Consider the following 19,897-nt stretch of genomic DNA (forward strand, 5'->3'; position numbering starts at 1 on the left):
TGGGAACCGGTACTACGACTCCTGCTTGAAGGAGAGAGGAGACCGCCTGGTGAAAGGCACGAGCCTTGTCTGGCGGTTTTGGTGGAACAGAGAGGAAGAACCGGTTCGGTGGACTGGAAGTGAACTCTATCTTGTATCCGGAAGACACTATTTCCCTGACCCACCTGTCTTCTGTAATAGGCAGCCAGACTTGCTGAAAGAGTAAAAGTCGTCCGCCTACTGGTGGGGTGTCTTCCGGAGTTCGTGAGTCATGATGAAGCGAAATTCTGAGGTTTTCCTCCTTTGGGCTTCGCCTGGCCTGCTTTCGACTGCTAGGTCCTGTCCGGCCTCTGCGCCGCCCGTGGGTTGTCCTTGCGTGGAGAGCGGTTACGATTTTGTGCTGGGCGTGAGACAGACAAGCCCGAAGAATTCCGAAAGGATCGGAATCGTGTTTGGTTACGCCGTTTAAACGTGCGCTTAGGTTTGAGTTGAGGGGGAGAGGTACTCTTACCCCCAGTGGCGTTGGATATCATTGTGTCCAACTTTTCACCGAAAAGCCGTCCACTGCAGTACGGGAGATGCGTGAGGGATTTCTTTGAGGCCGCATCCGCTTTCCATTCTCGCAGCCAGAGGATACGCCGAATTGTGATGGCGTTTGCTGCTATCCCCGCTACACCTCTTGCGGAGTCAAGGGCTGCATGAAGCATGTAATCTGCTACTACTGCTATTTGAACTGCATGGTCCGACAGCTCAGGATTTGAAGTTTGAAGACCATCTTGCAATGTTTTGGCCCAAGCCAGAATGGCCGTGGCCGCCCAACTGAAGCGAATGCGGGGGTCAGGGAGGGCCCTGCCTCTTCGAACACTGAGCGAGCCATGCGTTCTACCTGTCGGTCTGCTGCGTTCCTGAGGGTTGAGCTATCTGGCAGTGAGAGGAGGGTCTGTGCTGCTAGAGACTGGGGGGTTCACTTCGGGTGGATCTGTCCACTGTTTGGTGTCCTTTTGTGGGAAGGGGTACCTAGCTTCTAAATATTTACGATTGGTGAATTTTTTATCAGGCTGCGAAAACTGCTTGGTAAGGATCGTTTGAAATTCCGGGTGGTTAGTGAAAACCTTAGGTGGTTTCAGAACAGCTTCAAAGCAAATCTTGTGTTCTAGGACTTCCGGGGTTGGATCGGAAATGTCCAGCACCCGATGGATGGAAGAGATTATGTCCTCAACTAGCGCTGTGTTGCTAGGGGAACAAGAGACCAGAGACCTCTCTGTCTCATTGTCTGAGTCGGAGTCACAGATGCCTTCCGAATCCTGCGCATCGCTCAGGTGTTCCCTGGTGGGTGAGCTGGGGCGGAGGTCTTCTTGCGGAGATCTGCATTGTCTGTCTCTGGTAGGGGACGGTCTAGGCGACCTGGGACCACGGTGTCTCTCCCTGGAGGGGGATGACCGTGTGCTATGGGATGACGCAGAGGAACGCGACGCGTGGGTCCGCTTACGTCTGGTAGAGCCAGAAACGGCCTGTCCATGGGTGGAGCTGTCCCTTTGCTGGGTAACACTCATAGGTGAGACATGACCCTGCAGAGCCTGGAGTAATGTGGAGGTCAGGTTATCTATGGACTGTGTCACAGACTGCAACATCTGGGTAGCTCATTCCGGCGTGGTAGCGGCCACTGAAGCAGTGATAGGGGCTTCCTTGGGCTCTGACCCAGTATTTTGGATACAATCCTTGCAATGCAGGTACGTGCTGCCACTGGGGAGAGTGGCTTTGCAGGCTGTGCAGAAAGCATAAAAACAGTCCTGCCGGTTCTTTTCCTTGAGCCCGGCATAGTGCACAGAGGCTGGCTAGCAGAGGACTGTACAGGGGTGACTACGCAGGGGAGCTATAGGAAAACCTTGTAGGTAATATGGATTCACAGCCGAGTAAAGAGAACCCGGCTGTGATCTTACCCCACCAGTGTGCCCCTAGGTCCAGCGCTGACAATTCACAGTCCTGTGCCCCCCGGAGACTGCTGGCGTTGCTGCTGCTGTATGGGACAGCGTCTGCTGCAGCGAAGATGGCTGCAGAGGAGATCAGGAGGGAGAAGAATCATAGAATCATAGAATCGTAGAGTTGGAAGGGACCTCCTGGGCCATCTGGTCCAACCCCCTGCTCAAAGCAGGATTCGCTAAATCATCCCAGTCAGATGTCTGTCCAGCCTCTGTTTGAAGACTTCCATTGAAGGAGAACTCACAACTTCTCGTGGCAGCCTGTTCCACTCATTGATCACTCTAACTGTCAAAAAGTTTTTTCTAATATCTAATCTGTGTCTCCTCCCATTCAGTTTCATCCCATTGCTTCTAGTCTTTCCTTGTGCAAATGAGAATAAAATTGATCCTTCTACAATGTGACAGCCCTTTAGATATTTGTAGACAGCTATTAAGTCTCCTCTCAGTCTTCTCTTTTGCAAACTAAACATTCCCAAATCCTGCAACCTTTCCTCATAAGACAGGGTTTGCAGACCGGTCACCATTCTGGTCGCTCTTTTCTGAACTTGCTCCAGTTTGTTGATGTCTTTTTTAAAATGTGGTGACCAAAACTGGACACAATATTCCAGATGAGGTCTGACCAAAGAGGAGTAGAGGGAAATAATGACTTCACGTGATCTAGACTGTATGCTTCTGTTAATACATCCTAGAATTGCATTTGCCTTTTTTGCTGCTGCATCACACTGTTGATGAAGAAGGGGCGGAGAGCTAAGAAAGAGCGCGCAGAGATGTGAAAAAACGCGCCCTTTCTGCCTCGATCCGCCCCTTCTATGACACTGTGGAGTGTCATATTTGTCATCCGGGGGGGCGGGCCGGGGGGTGGAGAGGAGGCGGCAACCTCAGCTAGGCTGAACCCGCAGCCTAAATTAGATTTCTATGCCCAGGAAGGGCTCCAGGCCGACGCGGTAGTCCGGGGGGGGGGTCGGATTTTTACCGGACCCCCCCCCCCCCGGTTTGAAAAGGCAGGCTAGCGGTGGGGCTACAACCTGAAGCGGGGCCCTGTGATGGGTTCCCCTGCGGCGCTGTAGACTAATGCTGCCGCAGACACAGGGGCGCATAGAGCCCTGTGTCTGCATGTGCTATGCCTGCCTGCACTCCCCCCGGATCCGACAGGAGCCCGCAGCTGACTGGGGTCCCTGGATGCTGCATCGGTTGCCAAGGACAGAACCTACCTGCGGCGTCTCAACCTAATACCCCCAGAGGGGGATTAGGGAGGGTGCTGCTGTCACCGTCAGGGAGCTTCTTCCTCGCCTCAACCTCAACCCAAGACCAAAAGGAATTGGGGAAGGAGGGGGGTCTCAACTTCGAACCAGCACCCGCAGGACTGGGGAAGGAGCGACATGGGGAACCGTCATCTCAAATTCAACTGGGCGCCCCATAATAGGGGGCCGAGGAAGGAGCCATGCCGGGGAGTCTCACTGAGGAGACCCACTTTTCTTCATCTGTCATCCGAAGAAAAAAAAACGGAAAAAAAGAAAAATCCTTTAGGTGTGCCTCCTTGCGACACTAAGCAAAAACTGGAGAAGGCTGACACCGTCCAGGGGTGTATACTGCAGAGTTGGAGCCATAGTTAATCTTTTTCAGATTATGCATAGTGTCGCCTCCTAGTGGACAGCAGCATAACACCCATCGTTCTGTGTCCCCCAATGAGGCGACAGAGTAAAAAGGCAATCAATGTTATGCTACGTTCACATCACACTTGGAGCCTGTGTCTTGTTTTATATGCAGGTAAAATGCTTGTTAGGCTGGTTGCACACATCTGTCTTTCACAGTCCAAGTATAGATAACAATGTACATATGGATGTTGAGTTGATTGTTGCCCGTCCAAACACTGTGGTCCGTACTCAGAAAATGGAACATGGTTGTATAAACCCAGCCTTAGAGGTACACGTCTGAAGAGTCTCCCGATATGTACCACCAATGTAGGATCTAACATATGACCCAATAAACTGAAAGACCAAGACATGAGATGATGAGCATTTACCTTCTATGGCTATTCGTCTTTTTGGCCAGTTCTTGTTTTCCCTGCTTAGCATGCTTTGTACTCGCACGCTAATCACATATTCTTCCATTGCAAACTCCAATGTGTAAAATTTAAGCAACTCCAACCACAGCTGCCCGAGAGATACCTGGTGAGACTGTTCAAACACCAAGCAGCACTAGAAAAAAAAGCATTTAAGAAAAGTCAAAATAGATCATGTATCTTGAAGTGATCACCTAGTCTAAAATTATCTACACTGTAGGATGGATCCAAGAGCTTTCACTAAACATTAGCATTTATGTAGCTTAAAGAGGTCTTCCATCCCCCGGAATTACCTCCCCATCACCACCATCGAGAACTACAGCACATATTGCATTATTTGCAGAAGAACCGGCTTTCATAGTTCATGCGCTCTGCAATCGAGGGTAGGGAAAAGATGTATCCTTTGTCTGGATGCAATGTTCCAAAAATTGAAAGGCTTCTTGTGCGGCCAAACACTATCCCTGACGGCCAGAGACAAGACTAGTTGTCAACATAGATGCAGGTCCCAGTGGTGGGAGCCACACCTACTGGACATTTATGACTTATCTTACAAGCCACTGCGTCTGAATAAAGAATCCAGAGAGCCCAACCTTTCAATTAATTGATAAGCCGATCACGCTGTGTGACGCCACCATCAGATGTGGACGTGAATGAACTACAAAGCAATAGGCTGTCCATTTAACTCACTCCCATTTGCAGCACCACTTGCCTTTCCATGCTTCTCTTTATTCCTCCTGTTCTCTGCTTCAGATCCTGCATTCCTCCTGTGGTTCTCAGTCCTTCCCTTTCCATCCATTCCCATATTCTTGCCGTCGCTGTTTCCCGGTCTGTATTCCCATTCCGCGTACTTCTCGTCAGATACCCCCTTTAAGTGATAATCATCAAGCCTCTTGGTTTCGAAGCCATCTACCTATTGAGGCCCAGTAGAGATGGCGATATAATGACTGCACATAGTGTAGTATAAGAAATGTATACATATATACTGAATTTTACCCAGGATCCTAAGTATGCTGGAAGGATCGGTGGCTGTCTTTTCTGGAGAAAAAATACCACCATTAAGGCAAAGGAGTAAGATGGAATCCCACCTTCTGCTTGGCAGTCAATGTGGCATAGCTGTAAAAGACAAGGTACATCAAGTATAAATATTTATTCTGATTCTGCAATTATAGAGTTTCTACAATGTCCCAGGATTATTACTTACCCTTGCCCAATAGCGAAAAGACAATACCAATGGGATGAGAGCAGGCTCCAGTCTGCCCACTGCTGCCAATAATTCAGTGGTAAGGCACGCTGTGTCATTTCCGGCACTCACTTTGCAAGTTAATCCACTGGGAGTGTAAAAAAAAAAAAAAAAAAAAGAAAAACTTTTATTTATAATATATAATTGGGCACATAGATATACACAAATCACAAGGCAAAGACACGCATGCTAACTTTTCTATTTTAGATTTGGGACAAGGTGGGTCATCAAAATATATATATATATCACTGCTCCAAGTGCTCCTATCACTAGAATCAGCAGTGACCCCTAAGTTGGAAGAGTGGCTACAACAGATCCCAGGAGCAACATCTGTGCTCTCTGTCCAGAAAAGCGCAATGCTGGAAACAACCAAGATCCTGCGCAGAACCCTCAAACTCCCAGGCCTCTGGTAGAGGACCTGAGAATGAGGAAGGGCAACAAAGACCACCCCCAGTGAGGGTGAGAAGAAAGGTTGTTTTTTTTTATTAAAGTTTTATTAAAGTTTTAACAATTTTGACAAATTAAGGAAAGTCAGGTCATGGTTTTACAGTACAAAGCAGAGAAAATAAGGATAATGTCAATGACTCCCCAATCACGTTACAAAGTACAACCTAAACAGTTTATTAAACAAGTAACCCAAATTTAAACAGACAATAAGAGAGGACACACACCGTAAGGAGAGGAGGGGAAGGGGAGAGAGCAAGGGTCAGAAGAAGGGAGGATCCAGCATTCCCGTACGGAATTAGTCACTTCTTTGTGCCCAAAAGTAAACCCATGGAGACAATCAAGTCAAAATTCTCCACACTTGCATTCAAGAACAAAGTTTATATATTATATATACACACATACATACATACATACACACACACACACACACTAGCTGAAGAGCCCGGCGTTGCCTGGGCATAGTAACCAACTGTGGTTAGTTATGACAAATTATGATTATATTGCACATAAAAACCGTGCATCTAATCCTACCCTGTGTGATACTGACTGCTGAGCCGTGTATGTAATCCTATTCTGTGTGATACTGCCTGCTGAGCCATGTATCTAATACTATTCTGTGTGCTACTGTGTGCTAAGCTGTGTATCTAATACTATCCTGTGTGATGCTGTCTGCTGAGCCGTGTATCTAATACTATTCTGTGTGATACTGTGTGCTGAGCTGTGTACCTAATCCTATCCTGTGTGATACTGACTGCTGAGCCGTGTATCTAATCCTATCCTGTGTGATACTGCCTGCTGAGCCGTGTATCTATTCCTATCCTGTGTGATACTGACTGCTGAGCTGTGTATCTAATCCTATACTGTGTGATACTGCCTGCTGAGCCGTGTATCTATTCCTATCCTGTGTGATACTGACTGCTGAGCTGTGTATCTAATCCTATCCTGTGTGATACTGACTGCTGAGCCGTGTATCTAATCCTATCCTGTGTGATACTGCCTGCTGAGCCGTGTATCTATTCCTATCCTGTGTGATACTGACTGCTGAGCTGTGTATCTAATCCTATCCTGTGTGATACTGTCTGCTGAGCTATGTATCTAATCCTATCCTGTGTGATACTGACTGCTGAGCTGTTTATCTAATCCTATCCTGTGTGATACTGACTGCTGAGCTGTGTATCTAATCCTATCCTGTGTGATACAGTCTGCTCAGCTGTGTATCTAATCCTATCCTGTGTGATACAGTCTGCTGAACCATGTATCTAATCCTATCCTGTGTGATACTGACTGCTGAGCTGTGTATCTAATCCTATCCTGTGTGATACTGCCTGCTGAGCCATGTGTCTAATCCTCTCCTGTGTGATACTGGGCTCCCCCTGCAGTCTGTGTCAGAGGGTGGTCTGTGTTGGCACGGTAATAAATTGTGTTATTTCCAGCTTTACAGAAGGACGATAACACCATAGAAATGATAAGAATAATAGGCCTCAGTTACCACAACTGTCTACAAAGAAAACTGTTGCTGATAGCAACCAATCACAGCTCATTTTTCATCTTTTAAACAGCTCTGGGACAGCGTTGCGAGTTTTGAGTGGCGACTTTTGTGTTTGGACTTTTATGTGGCGAGGTTGGTGTATGTGTGGTGAAATGTGTGCTGAGGGTGGTATATGTGTTGGAGCACGTGGTAGTGTGTGGCGCATTTTGTTTGTGTGTTCATATCCCCGTGTGTGATGAGTATCCCATGTCAGGGCCCCACCTTAGCAACTGTACGGTATATACTGTTTGGCGCCATCGCTCTCATTCTATAAGTCCCCCTTGTTCACATCTGGCAGCTGTCAATTTGCCTCCAACACTTTTCCTTTCACTTTTTCCCTATTATGTAGATAGGGGCAAAATTGTTTGGTGAATTGGAATGCGCGGGGTTAAAATTTCACCTCACAACATAGCCTATGACGCTCTCGGGGTCCAGACGTGTGACTGTGCCAAATTTTGTGGCTGTAGCTGCGACGGTGCGGATGCTAATCCCGGACATACACACATACATACACTTTTCCCCATTTTGTAGATAGGGGCAAAATTGTTTGGTGAATTGGAACGCTTGGGGTTAAAATTTCGCCTCACAACATAGCCTATGACGCTCTCGGGGTCCAGACGTGTGACTGTGCCAAATTTTGTGGCTGTAGCTGAGACGGTGCGGATGCCAATCCCGGACATACATAATACACATTGAGCTATATATATATATATATATATATATTTATATATATATATATATATATTTATATTTTATACATTTCTTTTCAATCTTTTTAAAAATAACGAAATATTTCTTTTAGTCTCCCCTAGGGATCCTGAACCTGTGATCATTTATTTTATGTCCTCCCATGCTATAGTAACGCAGTAGATGGTACAAAATGACAATTCACGATTTACTATGAAGACCAACATTGACCTTTATCAACCCATGCTAGCCTGTGATTGTGCCTCTTACAGAGGCATTTAAAAGGTTAAACAGCAATGATTGGAGCTGTCTCAGGCAAGTGCTGGCTGTATAACATAGCTGGCATTTGCCTTTTTTGAAGCATGGTCTCAGCTCCTGAGCCTGCTTCATATACCCATCCTCGCAAGTAAAAACATATAATGGGGCAGGAAGGGGCTAAGATGAAAACATTATATTAGTCCTGTCATACAATAATATTGCTTATGAGACCTAGTGTATGCTGTCTCTGCCCAACCGCCAGCCTAGCCTGACTGAAGGCTTCAGCTTGTACCGAGCAGTGTGAGATCTAAGCAGCAGCAGGGAGGAGGGACACTGAGAGGCTGTCAATCAGACTAGGTGGAAAAACATTGAGCTAAACTGTCATACAGGAATATTCAGCTATTGTGGCATGGAATTTCAAAGTAAATGTAGCATCCAAGTCAGGCCTAAGAATAAAAGACTCAGCTTTGTATTCTGATGGATTTGCTTCAAAATTGTATCTGCCTTTATCTGCCAGTAGAGAGAAAACCATAACAATTGGTCTCATTGAAAAACAATACTGTTAATCACTGTGTGGATTCACACATCCAAGGTGTGGTTTCGGCAGTAGAAATGACAGGTTGAAACAGATTCTGCTGCAGAAAATACACAGAATTTTGGAACCAAAAACAAAATGATGTTAAATTAACATTAATGGTAAGCAGCAATCATCAGGGTCAGAAACATACCTCTTCTTGTCTTTGCAAAACACAACAGGAACCTTTGCATGAAAATCAGATTCAACTTCTACAAAGTCAGCTGGAATCAGCCAGAGGAAAAACATTACATGAGATAAGAGCATCCTGCTTTACAAACAGCACACAGTTAAAAGGGATCATCCAGCACCTCTTACTTCCGGCCCAGGAGGCAAGATGTCCTGTTCACGTGGCATCTATGGCAAGTTTGACGCAAGCCCGACAGGTATCATGCACATGTTGCACCTATTAATTAGAATAGCACAAATGCATAGTACCTGGAAACTGTGCATGAGATGTGGCAAGATAGGAGTCGATGCAACATCAGCAGGGCCTCTCGCCTCCGGGTGCAAAAATGCGAAATGCTGTATGACTCCTTTAAGCATAAATATAACAGTAGTCTAAAAAAAGATTTTCTCATATTTTCATTATCCTAAATGGAGCCTACAGAGATAAAAAAAAAAAAAAATGTTCCAAAAATATGAAATGACTTACAGCAGTTTTTTAGAATATCAAGAACCTTGATTAAAACATCTGGCTGGCTCATCTGAAATAAAAAAGATTACATGTTCAGTAGAATAAAGATTTGTAATGTGACACAGGTAAACTCAGCTGTGCTGCCCGTCCCACAGGAACCTTATGTGAAAGGCACAAGTCATCTGTGCTGTAATCTCCCTGAACTTTCCAATTATGCAGGAGGTTAAACCAGGAGATCAGAGTTGTATCATTACATCTCACACACTGACAAACCTGAGATATGGTGGGTGCGTGTTCTTTTTCTGCTGTGTTGCTGCCTGCTTATGTTTAGGCAACATCATACAGGGAGAATAAGTGCACGCCCCCAGTGAAAACTATCTGATAACACTCCCATTGTACTTAAAAGTTAAGCAGCCGAGGCCAGCGATTGACTACAGTGGACATATGTGTATAGCACATTATCACTGCAGGACAAGTCAACATAGACAAGCAGGACCATCAGAGCGGTGGGATGCATTGACAGGTGAGTACAGCTTATTTTATCGCATTCCCTACTTTAAAGCTAATTTTCAAAAACATCCCTTTAAGTAACAAATAAATACAAAATATTGGACATTTTTTTAAAACGACACGGTGATCAAAGTTATATAGGCATAATGGATTTAGACTATATTACAAGTCTGGATGATAACTCCTGTTGATTTTAACAGAGGAGGCTGCCGCCAGCTGAAGATTTCCCAGCAGGTTTCTGATCTGGCTCAAAGGGTGGGCTAATAGGGTATACAGCAGTGATTTATCCTCATCAGACAACCCCTTTAAAATTGGCCAATATTCAATAGGGCTTCCATTCTGAAGATGAGGAATTATCTATGCACTGACATTATTTCCATTTACCATCATACATACCTTAGGCGGAAACTTTACATCTATGTTAATGTCGCTCGTTTTGAATGCAAATTTAGTTAGTGAGGATCCGTACATTCTCAGCGAGCACTCTAGAAACGAGAAGGAGAGGATGCGGCAAACAGTTTTACGGGTAAGTAATGAATACCTATTGAATATTTCTGAAACAAACCATTTAGGAAATTTAAAGAGGTTTTCCCCACGAACAAAGTTAATTTTAATCAACATTTTAATCAATATGTCTTGGAATAATAATAATTTCCACAATTGGATGTGTTTGAAAAAAAAAAAGATCCTGTGCTGAGATAATCTTATAAATGTGCCGCTGCTGTGTACTGTGTAATGAATGTGTCTGACCGTGCAGGAATATGGTCTGATCAGACCACAACGCCAGGGCAGGGGAGGAAGAAAAAAAAAAGTATACAGACAGGAAAGCACGGGATCACAGATGATTCTTTCTTTCAGGTAAAACATTGCTTAAAAAAAGGCAGTGAAATGCTTTACCTCACAGACGGAAGCAGCTGTGATTCTGTGCTGTAATGTCTGTATACTCTCTTTTGTGTCCTCCCTTGCCCAGGAGCTGTGGTATGATCAGACCCTGTTCCTGTACGGTGAGAGACAGCCTTCACACAGTACATAGCAGGGGCACATTTATAAGATTATCTCAGCACAGGAACATTTTTTTTCAACACATCCAATTGTGAAACTTATTATTATTCCAAAATCTATTGATTAAAGTGTACTTTGTTCTAAGGAAAATAAAGGCAAGTAGACAAGATTTGGATCACACAGTGCTACATATGCCATCTTTACAGGTGTAATAGATGGATGTCCACAATCCCCGATAAACCGGGAGAAGTGGACGGTCACTCTGCATTAAACGTACAAGGGAGAATGAAAAGCAGCCAAATGTATGGAGATCTGGTCGTCCTCCTGCTTTGCTACACATGGATGAACAATCCTACTGTTCATTTTATATTGGGAAAACCTGTTGACAGATTCCCTTTAAACACTATGCTGAAAAAAGAGAGTGAAATGCACCTCCAAAAATCAGACAATGATCTAATGCCGCTAGGCAAAAATATACATAACTGAACATGAGGTTCTTAGTTTAACATTCTGACCAGACTATATAAAGCACACCGCCAGGTCACGGCAAACCTCGTAGTGGGTCCCTATCACCCTAAAGGAGCGGAGCAGCAATGCACAGGCAGGGCAGACAACCCAGAGTCTCCCGACCGCGCCACTCCACCAGCACAAAAACACAGCAACAATGGCCACCACACAGCACCAACACCAAATGAAAGGAGTCCACATCGCCCCCACAGAGCGGAGCCGTGCGTCGGCCACCGCGGCAATGCAGCGGCAGAGCAGACGGCCTAGTGTCTCACCGCACCCATGCTGCAAGACAGAGTCCCCATGACTCCAGACCGCGCCGTCCCACCAGCACAAAACCACAACAACAATGACCGCCACACAGCACCAACACCAAATGTGAGGAGCAATGAAACTCACCTCCATCAAGCTCTTCAGTGAGAGCAGAAATGGGCTAGACCCCTTACTATGTAGTCTCCTGCTAATTAAAATCACCTGTGCCAAATGGGAGGCGTGCCCATCAAAAGAAAAAAAGGACAGATCATACAATATGCTGAAAAAAGAGCACCTCCAAAAATCAAACAATGATCTACGCAAAAATATACATAACTGAACATGAGGTTCATAGTTTAACATTCTGATCAGACTGTATGAAGTTTATATTGTGAAAACCTGTTGACAGGATCCCTTTAAATACTATATTCCACAGTGTAAAATAAAAATAACCGCTATCAACCTCCCACACCGGCGCCATTCCAGACAATTCGTCTATTTTCAAATTCAAAAACAGATAATGAAAAATGAAATTTTCCACCGGCAGCACCAATTACAAAATACATACCTGGCAATTTAATCTGTATAATTTTCTCCATCTCGATAACAATTTCCCGCCTTGAAAGGAAGTCCTCCTGAGATATTCCATGCTCCTTTGCCGCATTCACCAGAGTCGCACCCAACGCTTCGATCTGAGGCGCTGACGGAGGCGGAAGCGAGCGCAATTCATTCTCCTCCTGCTTCTCCTGCAAATTCACTCATTTTAGTAAGCAATGATATCTGTGCCCTCGTACATCATATACCTGCTAAATCCTCAAATCGAGGGTACACGAGAATGTATCGGAAGGAGGCTTTAATGTATTGACAAAGTTTACAGGATTCTTCTATCATCCAACTATCTGGCACAAGAGCCAAGTGGTGGCGTCTACGTAAGAGCCCCGTCACACATAGCAATCTCGCTAGCGGGATCGCTGCTGAGTCACAACTTTTGTGACACAACAGCGATCTCACCAGCGAGATCGCTGTGACAGCGATCAGCGACCGGCCCCCCTGCCGGTATCGCTGATCGCTGCAAGAAACCTCTGGACATTTATTTCGTCGCTGATCTCCCGCTGGCCAGCACGCATCGCTGCGTGTGACAGGCGGGAGACCAGCGATCAGCTGTAAAATAATAAAACAAATAAAAAATATTGTTATTCTCACCTTCCGGCGTCCCGCGCAGTCTTCCCGCCTCTCTCCACGCTCCCGGTCCCAGTAATCCTTTGCAAGAATGACCGCCAAACTTCGCGATCCCGCGAGAACGGACGTCATCGCGGTAATTCTCACTGGGACCGGAGCGTGGAGAGAGGCGGGAAGGCTGTGCGGGACGTCGGAAGGTGAGAATAACAATATTTTTTATTTTAATTCTATTTTTGACATGAATATGGCATCAGCGCTAACGAACACAGCGATGCGGCGCGCGGTGGTGCTGTGCTAATCGCTAATCGTTTGACAGCTCACCAGCGATCACATAGCGACTTACCAGCGATCCTGACACGTTGATATTGTTGTCGGGATCGCTGGTAAGTCGCTATGTGTGACTCCAGCTTAAGACCTTGAAATGGTCGTTTGCTGAGCGGCAGGATCAATGTTCATCATACTGGGAGACAATGGCTTTTGTTGATCCACGGCTGTACAATGTAAATAAAGGATCAAAAGTCTCAGGTTGAGACCAGATCTTTTTGCAGGCTCCAGTCTGCTTTCAGATATCTGCCCTCCTTAGAGTACAATAACCACCTAATTTCTTAGCCTTAGGATGACCCTTAAGCAAATCATTCATCCGATTTTATATACAGGTCAGACCAAGGCCGGCTATACACGTTAAGGGCCCGTCACACTACACGATATCGCTAGCAATATCGCTATAACGTCACTGGTTTTGTGACGCAGCAGCGATACTGCTAGCGATATCGCTATGGGTGACACTTACCTCCGACCGGCTCCCCCGCTGGTTATTGCTGATCGCGCGAAAATGGCCTAGGCCGTTTCTCGTCGTCAGCTTCCTGCTGGGCTTCCTGCTGTGGCGACGAGCAACGCGTGGACACGGGCGGGAGGACGTCTTCATCGCCTCATCTGACAGGTAAGTAGCGACCACCGACCGCTGCTATGTCGCTGGTGAGATCTGCCTGTTTGGCAGCTCACTAGCGACCACTTAGCGATGCACCAGCGATCCTGACCGGGTCATATCGTTGTCTGTGTGACAGTACCTTTAGATGGCTGTCAACAGAACGATGCTTCAGCAGATCGTTCTGTCGACAGCCCTCTCTCCCATACACAGGAGCGCTCGCTTGTCTGAGAAAGCTGCCGACTAACTCTACTACACACTTTAGAAAGTTGACAGACGACAGACAAAAGAATCGGATGAGACCCCCATACACATTAAATTGTTGGCAGAACCAGTCGATATCGACCTTTTATTGCCTATCTACAGAATAAACGTCTTGACAAATGCAGGTCCCATCGCATTTACAGCATGCAGCACAGGAACTACCCTGTATTAATCGTGCATCGATGCCCACATGATGCAATCTCAGGGTGCCAATGGGATGCCATGACAGCTGGGGGTCTGCGGAAGACCCCAGTGCATGTCATGAAGGTACTCCTATGCTAGCCGGCCTATGGCTGGTGCTCATAGGAGACTGATTTTTGCTGAAAATGGAAAAATAATCTCTGAATAAAAAAAATATATTCATTTTTGGTATCACTGTAATCATACTGACCAAATTACCAGGTCGCTTTTACCAATATAATAAATGCTGTAAAAACAACCATCTACCAAAAAAAAAAAAACAATTTTTTTTTGCAATTTCACCGCACTTGGATTGTTTTTCCTGCTCTCCAGTATATTATATTAATGGATGGTGTCATTCAAAAGCGCAACTCGCTCAGCAAAAAACAAAAACCTCCTATGGAAATACTGAATGGAAAATGAAAAAAAAAAAAAGTTATGGCTCTTCAAAAAAAGGGGAGAAAAACATCGCCTTGTCAGGAAGGGGTTAAAGAAGTCAGTTATCAGTAGTATTATTATTATTTTGGAGTGTAAAAGATCCGATTACCCAGAGAAAACCCAGTAACCTAAGGAAAACATATAAACTCATTGTACATGTTGCCCTCGATCAGATAAAACCGCAGCCATAACTTTTCCATGCAGTAACTTGCATCCAAGACTGATACAAGACAAATGTAAGAGAGAGAACAATCAAATTCTGCTAGAAATCAACCATCCACAAAGATAGATTATCAAAGCTACAGAGAATATTTTACCAGTATGTTCTTTTTGTGTCGTTTCTCCTTTATATGCTTGTGGGCGCCTTGGACGTTCTCGATGTGTACGGAGCACAGCTTGCATAGGTACAGGCAGTTGGAGAAGTCCGGAGATCTCTGGAAGAAGCATGAGAAGGTGAAATTACAATGACAACAGGCTCATATCAAGTACATTGTTTTACATTTGCTGGCCTTGGGCTTCTTTATTTAAGGAATACACTCCCCTTCTCCACCCTGCCTGATAGAGGGGATCAGTTTCTCTGGAGCATTTTGATAAATGTGTACTTTGGTGGGAGGGATGAGATTCTACATTACGATCGTACGTCCCCATACGGCTAAGGCATGCACATGATTACGACATGTAAAGAGAAGTGTAAAAAAACCCCAATATCAGCTGACGGTCTAATGTGTACGGGGGTCTCTCAACCAAAACAGATGACTTTGGCGAGAGAGAAGGATCCGACACTTTGGATTTCCAATTGGTGATCCTTTTGTTCTCTGGATATCAGCTCCCTAGATAATAATAGTCTTTTTGATTATTATTCATTTTTTTTTTATTATTTCATTTAAATCTCTCAGATCACAAAGAGTAGCGCAAATTGATATACTCCGGGTGAGGGTTACTGAGGTGTGTGATCATCTGGGCAAAAATATGCCAATGCTGACATTCAGGACGGTATATCACATACAGTTGTGTCCAAAAGTATTGACACCCCTGCAATTCTTTCAGATAATACTCAGTTTCTTCATGAAAATGATTGCAAACACAATTTCTTTGGTATTATTATCTTCATTTAATTTGTCTTAAATAAAAAAACACAAAAAGAATTGTCCTAAAGCCAAATTGGATATAATTCCACACCAAACATAAAAAAGAGGGTGGACAAAAGTATTGGCACTGTTCGAAAAATCATGTGATGCTTCTCTATTTTGTGCAATTAACAGCACCTGTAACTTACCTGTGGCACCTAACAGGTGTTGGCAATAACTAAATCACACTTGCAGTCAGTTGACATGGATTAAAGTTGACTCAACCTCCGTCCTGTGTCCTTGTGTGTACCACATTGAGCATGGAGAAAAGAAAGAAGACCAACGAACTGTCTGAGGACTTGAGAAAGGAAGCATGAGCAATCTCAAGGCTACAAGTCCATCTCCAAAGACCTGAATGTTCCTGTGTCTACCGTGCGCAGTGTCATCAAGAAGTTTAAAGCCCATGGCACTGTGGCTAACCTCCCTAGATGTGGATGGAAAAGAAAAATTGACAAGAGATTTCACCGCAAGATTGTGCGGATGTTGGATAAAGAACCTCGACTAACATCCAAACAAGTTCAAGCTGCCCTGCAGTCCGAGGGCACAACAGTGTCAACCCGTACTATCCGTCGGCGTCTGAATGAAAAGGGACTGTATGGTAGGAGATCCAGGAAGACCCCACTTCTTAACCCGAGACATAAAAAAGCCAGGCTGGAGTTTGCCAAAACTTACCTGAAAAAGCCTAAGGCCTCTTTCACACTTCCGTTTTTTTCAATCAGTCACAATCCGCCAGGATTTGAAAAAAACGGATCCGCAATTTTCTTTTGAGGATCCGTTTTTTCCCCACTGACTTCCATTATTGGCGGATTGTGACGGATTGCCGTCCGTTGCATCCGTTTTTTTTTGCGGATCCGCCAAAAGTTCCTGTCCGTCACCATCCTCAAAGATTTGAAAACGGAGCTTGCAACGTTTTTTTCTGTGGCGGATCCTCCAGACACTCTCTCTCTCTCCTTTTCCAGGCTGCGATTCCTTTAAAATTCTTCATTTGTCGGATCCGTCAAAAAAACGGACGGGTGCCATCCGTTGTCATCAGTACTAAAACGGATCCGCCATCCGTCCTTTTGGCGGATCTTGACTGATGCAAAAAACTGAAGTGTGAAAGAGGCCTAAAACGTTTTGGAAGAATGTTCTCTGGTCAGATGAGACAAAAGTAGAGCTTTTTGGGCAAAGAAATCAACATAGAGTTTACAGGAGAAAAAAAGAGGCATTCAAAGAAAAAAAACACGGTCCCTACAGTCAAACATGGTTGCTGCCTCTGGCACTGGACTGCTTGACCGTGTGCATGGCTTTATGAAGTCTGAAGACTACCAACAAATTTTGCAGCATAATGTAGGGCCAGTGTGAGAAAGCTGTTTCTCCCTCAGAGGTCATGGGTGTTCCAGCAGGACAATGACCCAAAACACACTTCAAAAAGCACTAGAAAATGGTTTGAGAGAAAGCAATGGAGACTTCTAAGGTGGCCAGCAATGAGTCCAGACCAGAATCCCATAGAACACCTGTGGAGAGATCTAAAAATGGCAGTTTGCAGAAGGCACCCTTCTAATATCAGGGACCTGGAGCAGTTTGCCAAAGAAGAATGGTCTAAAATTCCAGCAGAGCATTGTAAGAAACTCACTGATGGTTACCGGAAGCGGTTGGGCGCAGTTATTTTGGCTAAAGGTTGTGCAACCAAGTATTAGGCTGAGGGTGCCAATACTTTTGTCTGGCCCATTTTTGGAGTTTTGTTTGAAATGATCAATGTTTTGCTTTTTGCTTCATTCTCTTTTGTGTTTTTTCATTTAAGACAAATTAAATGAAGATAATAACACCAAAGAATTTGTGTTTGCAATCATTTTCAGGAAGAAACTGAGTATTATCTGACAGAATTGCAGGGGTGTCAATACTTTTGGCCATAACTGTAATAATGATATTTGCAAGAAGTAAACATCCTACGATATCAATCGGGTAGACTTACTCAATTACCGCATATATCTGTTACCATATCTACAGCGGGGCGCAGGTGCGTTTAGCCGCAATCTGCACCTTTCTGTGGTGGGACGCATCCTGCGTTACACGTATTCTGTACGGAACTTTCAGTGATCTGTTTATGGTGGAATGCACTGGGCGTTCCATGGTGAGCCAAATGCAACTTGCGGCTAACTTTGACCGGCGGCGTCCTTTTCCCGTCTGTGACTGGCGGGAAATTTAAAAGGGAGCAGTACGAACTGGAGTCCAGATGCATGAATATCAGTCTACCAGACACCTGAGCTCTATCTGGCAGGAGCCTCTTTTGAGCCCCTCATTTTTCCTTCCCCTTAGTGACGGAGCCAATTGATTTGGGGAATGTTTTATTGTGTCATATTGTACTTCATGTTAGTGGTAAATTGTATTCGATATAGCTTGCATTTATTTATGAGGAAAAAAAAAACGGAAATTTGGCAAAAATTTTGCAATTTTCAAACTTTGAATTTTTGTACCCTTAAATCAGAGAGATACGTCACACAAAAAGAAGATTTTTGTGTACTCACCGTAAAATCTCTTTCTCTTAGCCTCTAATTGGGGGACACAGAACCATGGGGTGTTATGCTGCTGTCCACTAGGAGGCGACACTATGCATAATCTGAAAAAGATTAACTTTGGCTCCTCCTCTGCAGTATACACCCCTGGACGGCGTCAGCCTTCTCCAGTTTTGTGCAAAAGCATTAGGAGGAACGTAACCAAATAACATAACCATGCCTGTAAGAAGGCTACTATGTACGAGCTCAAAGAACAATATGAGAACTCAACCGTAAACAACGGCCCATAAGGGGGCTTTTCCTCCCTTGGGTTTCGCTTGGCCTGCTTTCGACTGCCAAGACCTGTCCGGTCGCTGCTGTGTCCGTGGGTTGTCCCTGCGTGGAGAGTGGTTACGGTTTTGCGCTGGGCGCGAGACGGACCAGCCCGAGGAATTCCAAAAGGATAGGAATCGCGTCTGATTTCTTCGCTTAAACGTGCGTTTCGGTTTTAGCTGAGGGAGAGAGGTACTCTTACCCCCAGTGGCATTGGCTATCATTGTGTCCAACTTTTCGCCGAAAAGTCTTCCAGTAAGATACGGAAGTCGCGTGAGGGACTTCTTTGAGGCCGCATCCGCTTTCCATTCTCGCAGCCAGAGGATGCGTCGGATCGTGATGGCGTTTGATGCTATTCCCGCTACACCTCTTGCGGAATCCAGGGCTGCATGAAGCATGTAGTCTGCTACCACTGCTATCTGGACCGCTTGGTCCGAGAGCTCGGGATTTGAAGCTTGAAGACCCTCCTGTAGTTTTTTGGCCCAAGCCAGGATGGCCTTGGCTGCCCAAACTGAAGCAAACGCAGGGCCCAGAGAGGCGCCTGCCGCTTCGAAAATAGAACGAGCCATGCGTTCTACTTGCCGGTCTGCTGCGTCCCTGAGGGTTGAGCTATCTGGCAGAGAGAGTAAGGTCTGCGCTGCCAGCCTAGAAACCGGGGGGTCTACTTCAGGTGGATCTGTCCATTGTTTGGTGTCTGTCTGTGGGAAGGGGTACTTCGCTTACAAATATTTGCGATTAGCAAATTTTTTCTCAGGCTGCGCAAACTGTTTGGTAAGTATTTTCTCAAACTCATGGTGATTAGGGAAGACCTTAGGTGGTTTCTGAACACTTTCGAAGCAAATCCTATGTTCTGGGACTTCCGGGGCAGACTCTGGAATTTTTAGCACCCGATGAATAGCAGAGATTATGTCCTCAACTAGCGCTGTATTGCTAGGGGGAGAAGGTACCACGGACCTCTCCGTTTCGTTATCTGAGTCGGAGTCACAGATGCCCTCCGAATCCTGTGCCTCACTAAGGTGATCCCTGGAGGGAGACCTGGGGCAGGGGTCTTCTGTGGTGGGGGATCTCTGTGGTAAATTGCACTGTCTGTCTGTGACAGGGGACTGCCTAGGAGACCTGGAATGATGCTGTCTCTCCCTGGGGGGGGACGACCTTGTGCTATAGGCCGACTCAGGTGATCGAGACCTGTGGGTCCGCTTACGTCTGTGAGAGTCGGAAGCAGCATGTTCATGAGACAAGCTGTCCGTTTGCTGTGTAACGTCCATAGCCGGGGCCCGACTCTGCAGAGCTTGCAGCAATGTGGCAGTTAGGTTGT

The 19,897-nt window shown here is 45.4% G+C and overlaps 1 protein-coding gene across 2 annotated transcripts in view; it reads right to left on the bottom strand.

Moving 5' to 3' along the window:
• TUT4 (terminal uridylyl transferase 4) overlaps positions 1–19,897 on the bottom strand; it is a 145,276-nt gene that overhangs the window by 86,282 nt on the left and 39,097 nt on the right. For both annotated transcript variants that reach the window (XR_012227454.1, XM_073563741.1), the window contains exons 4-12: positions 14,966–15,082; positions 12,231–12,408; positions 10,298–10,386; positions 9,410–9,461; positions 8,909–8,978; positions 5,222–5,348; positions 5,014–5,133; positions 4,730–4,930; positions 3,982–4,156 (exon numbers count right to left, since the gene is read on the bottom strand). Coding sequence is in view for 1 of the 2 variants with exons in the window: in XM_073563741.1 (XP_073419842.1) it covers positions 3,982–4,156; positions 4,730–4,930; positions 5,014–5,133; positions 5,222–5,348; positions 8,909–8,978; positions 9,410–9,461; positions 10,298–10,386; positions 12,231–12,408; positions 14,966–15,082 (1,129 nt within the window). In the remaining variant the exon portion in view is untranslated. The remainder of the gene's footprint in view (positions 1–3,981; positions 4,157–4,729; positions 4,931–5,013; positions 5,134–5,221; positions 5,349–8,908; positions 8,979–9,409; positions 9,462–10,297; positions 10,387–12,230; positions 12,409–14,965; positions 15,083–19,897) is intronic.

The sequence above is a fragment of the Dendrobates tinctorius genome, unplaced genomic scaffold (assembly GCF_039654945.1).
Source record: "Dendrobates tinctorius isolate UK_male_01 unplaced genomic scaffold, ASM3965494v1 ptg000396l, whole genome shotgun sequence".
NCBI classification, from domain to species: domain Eukaryota; kingdom Metazoa; phylum Chordata; class Amphibia; order Anura; family Dendrobatidae; genus Dendrobates; species Dendrobates tinctorius.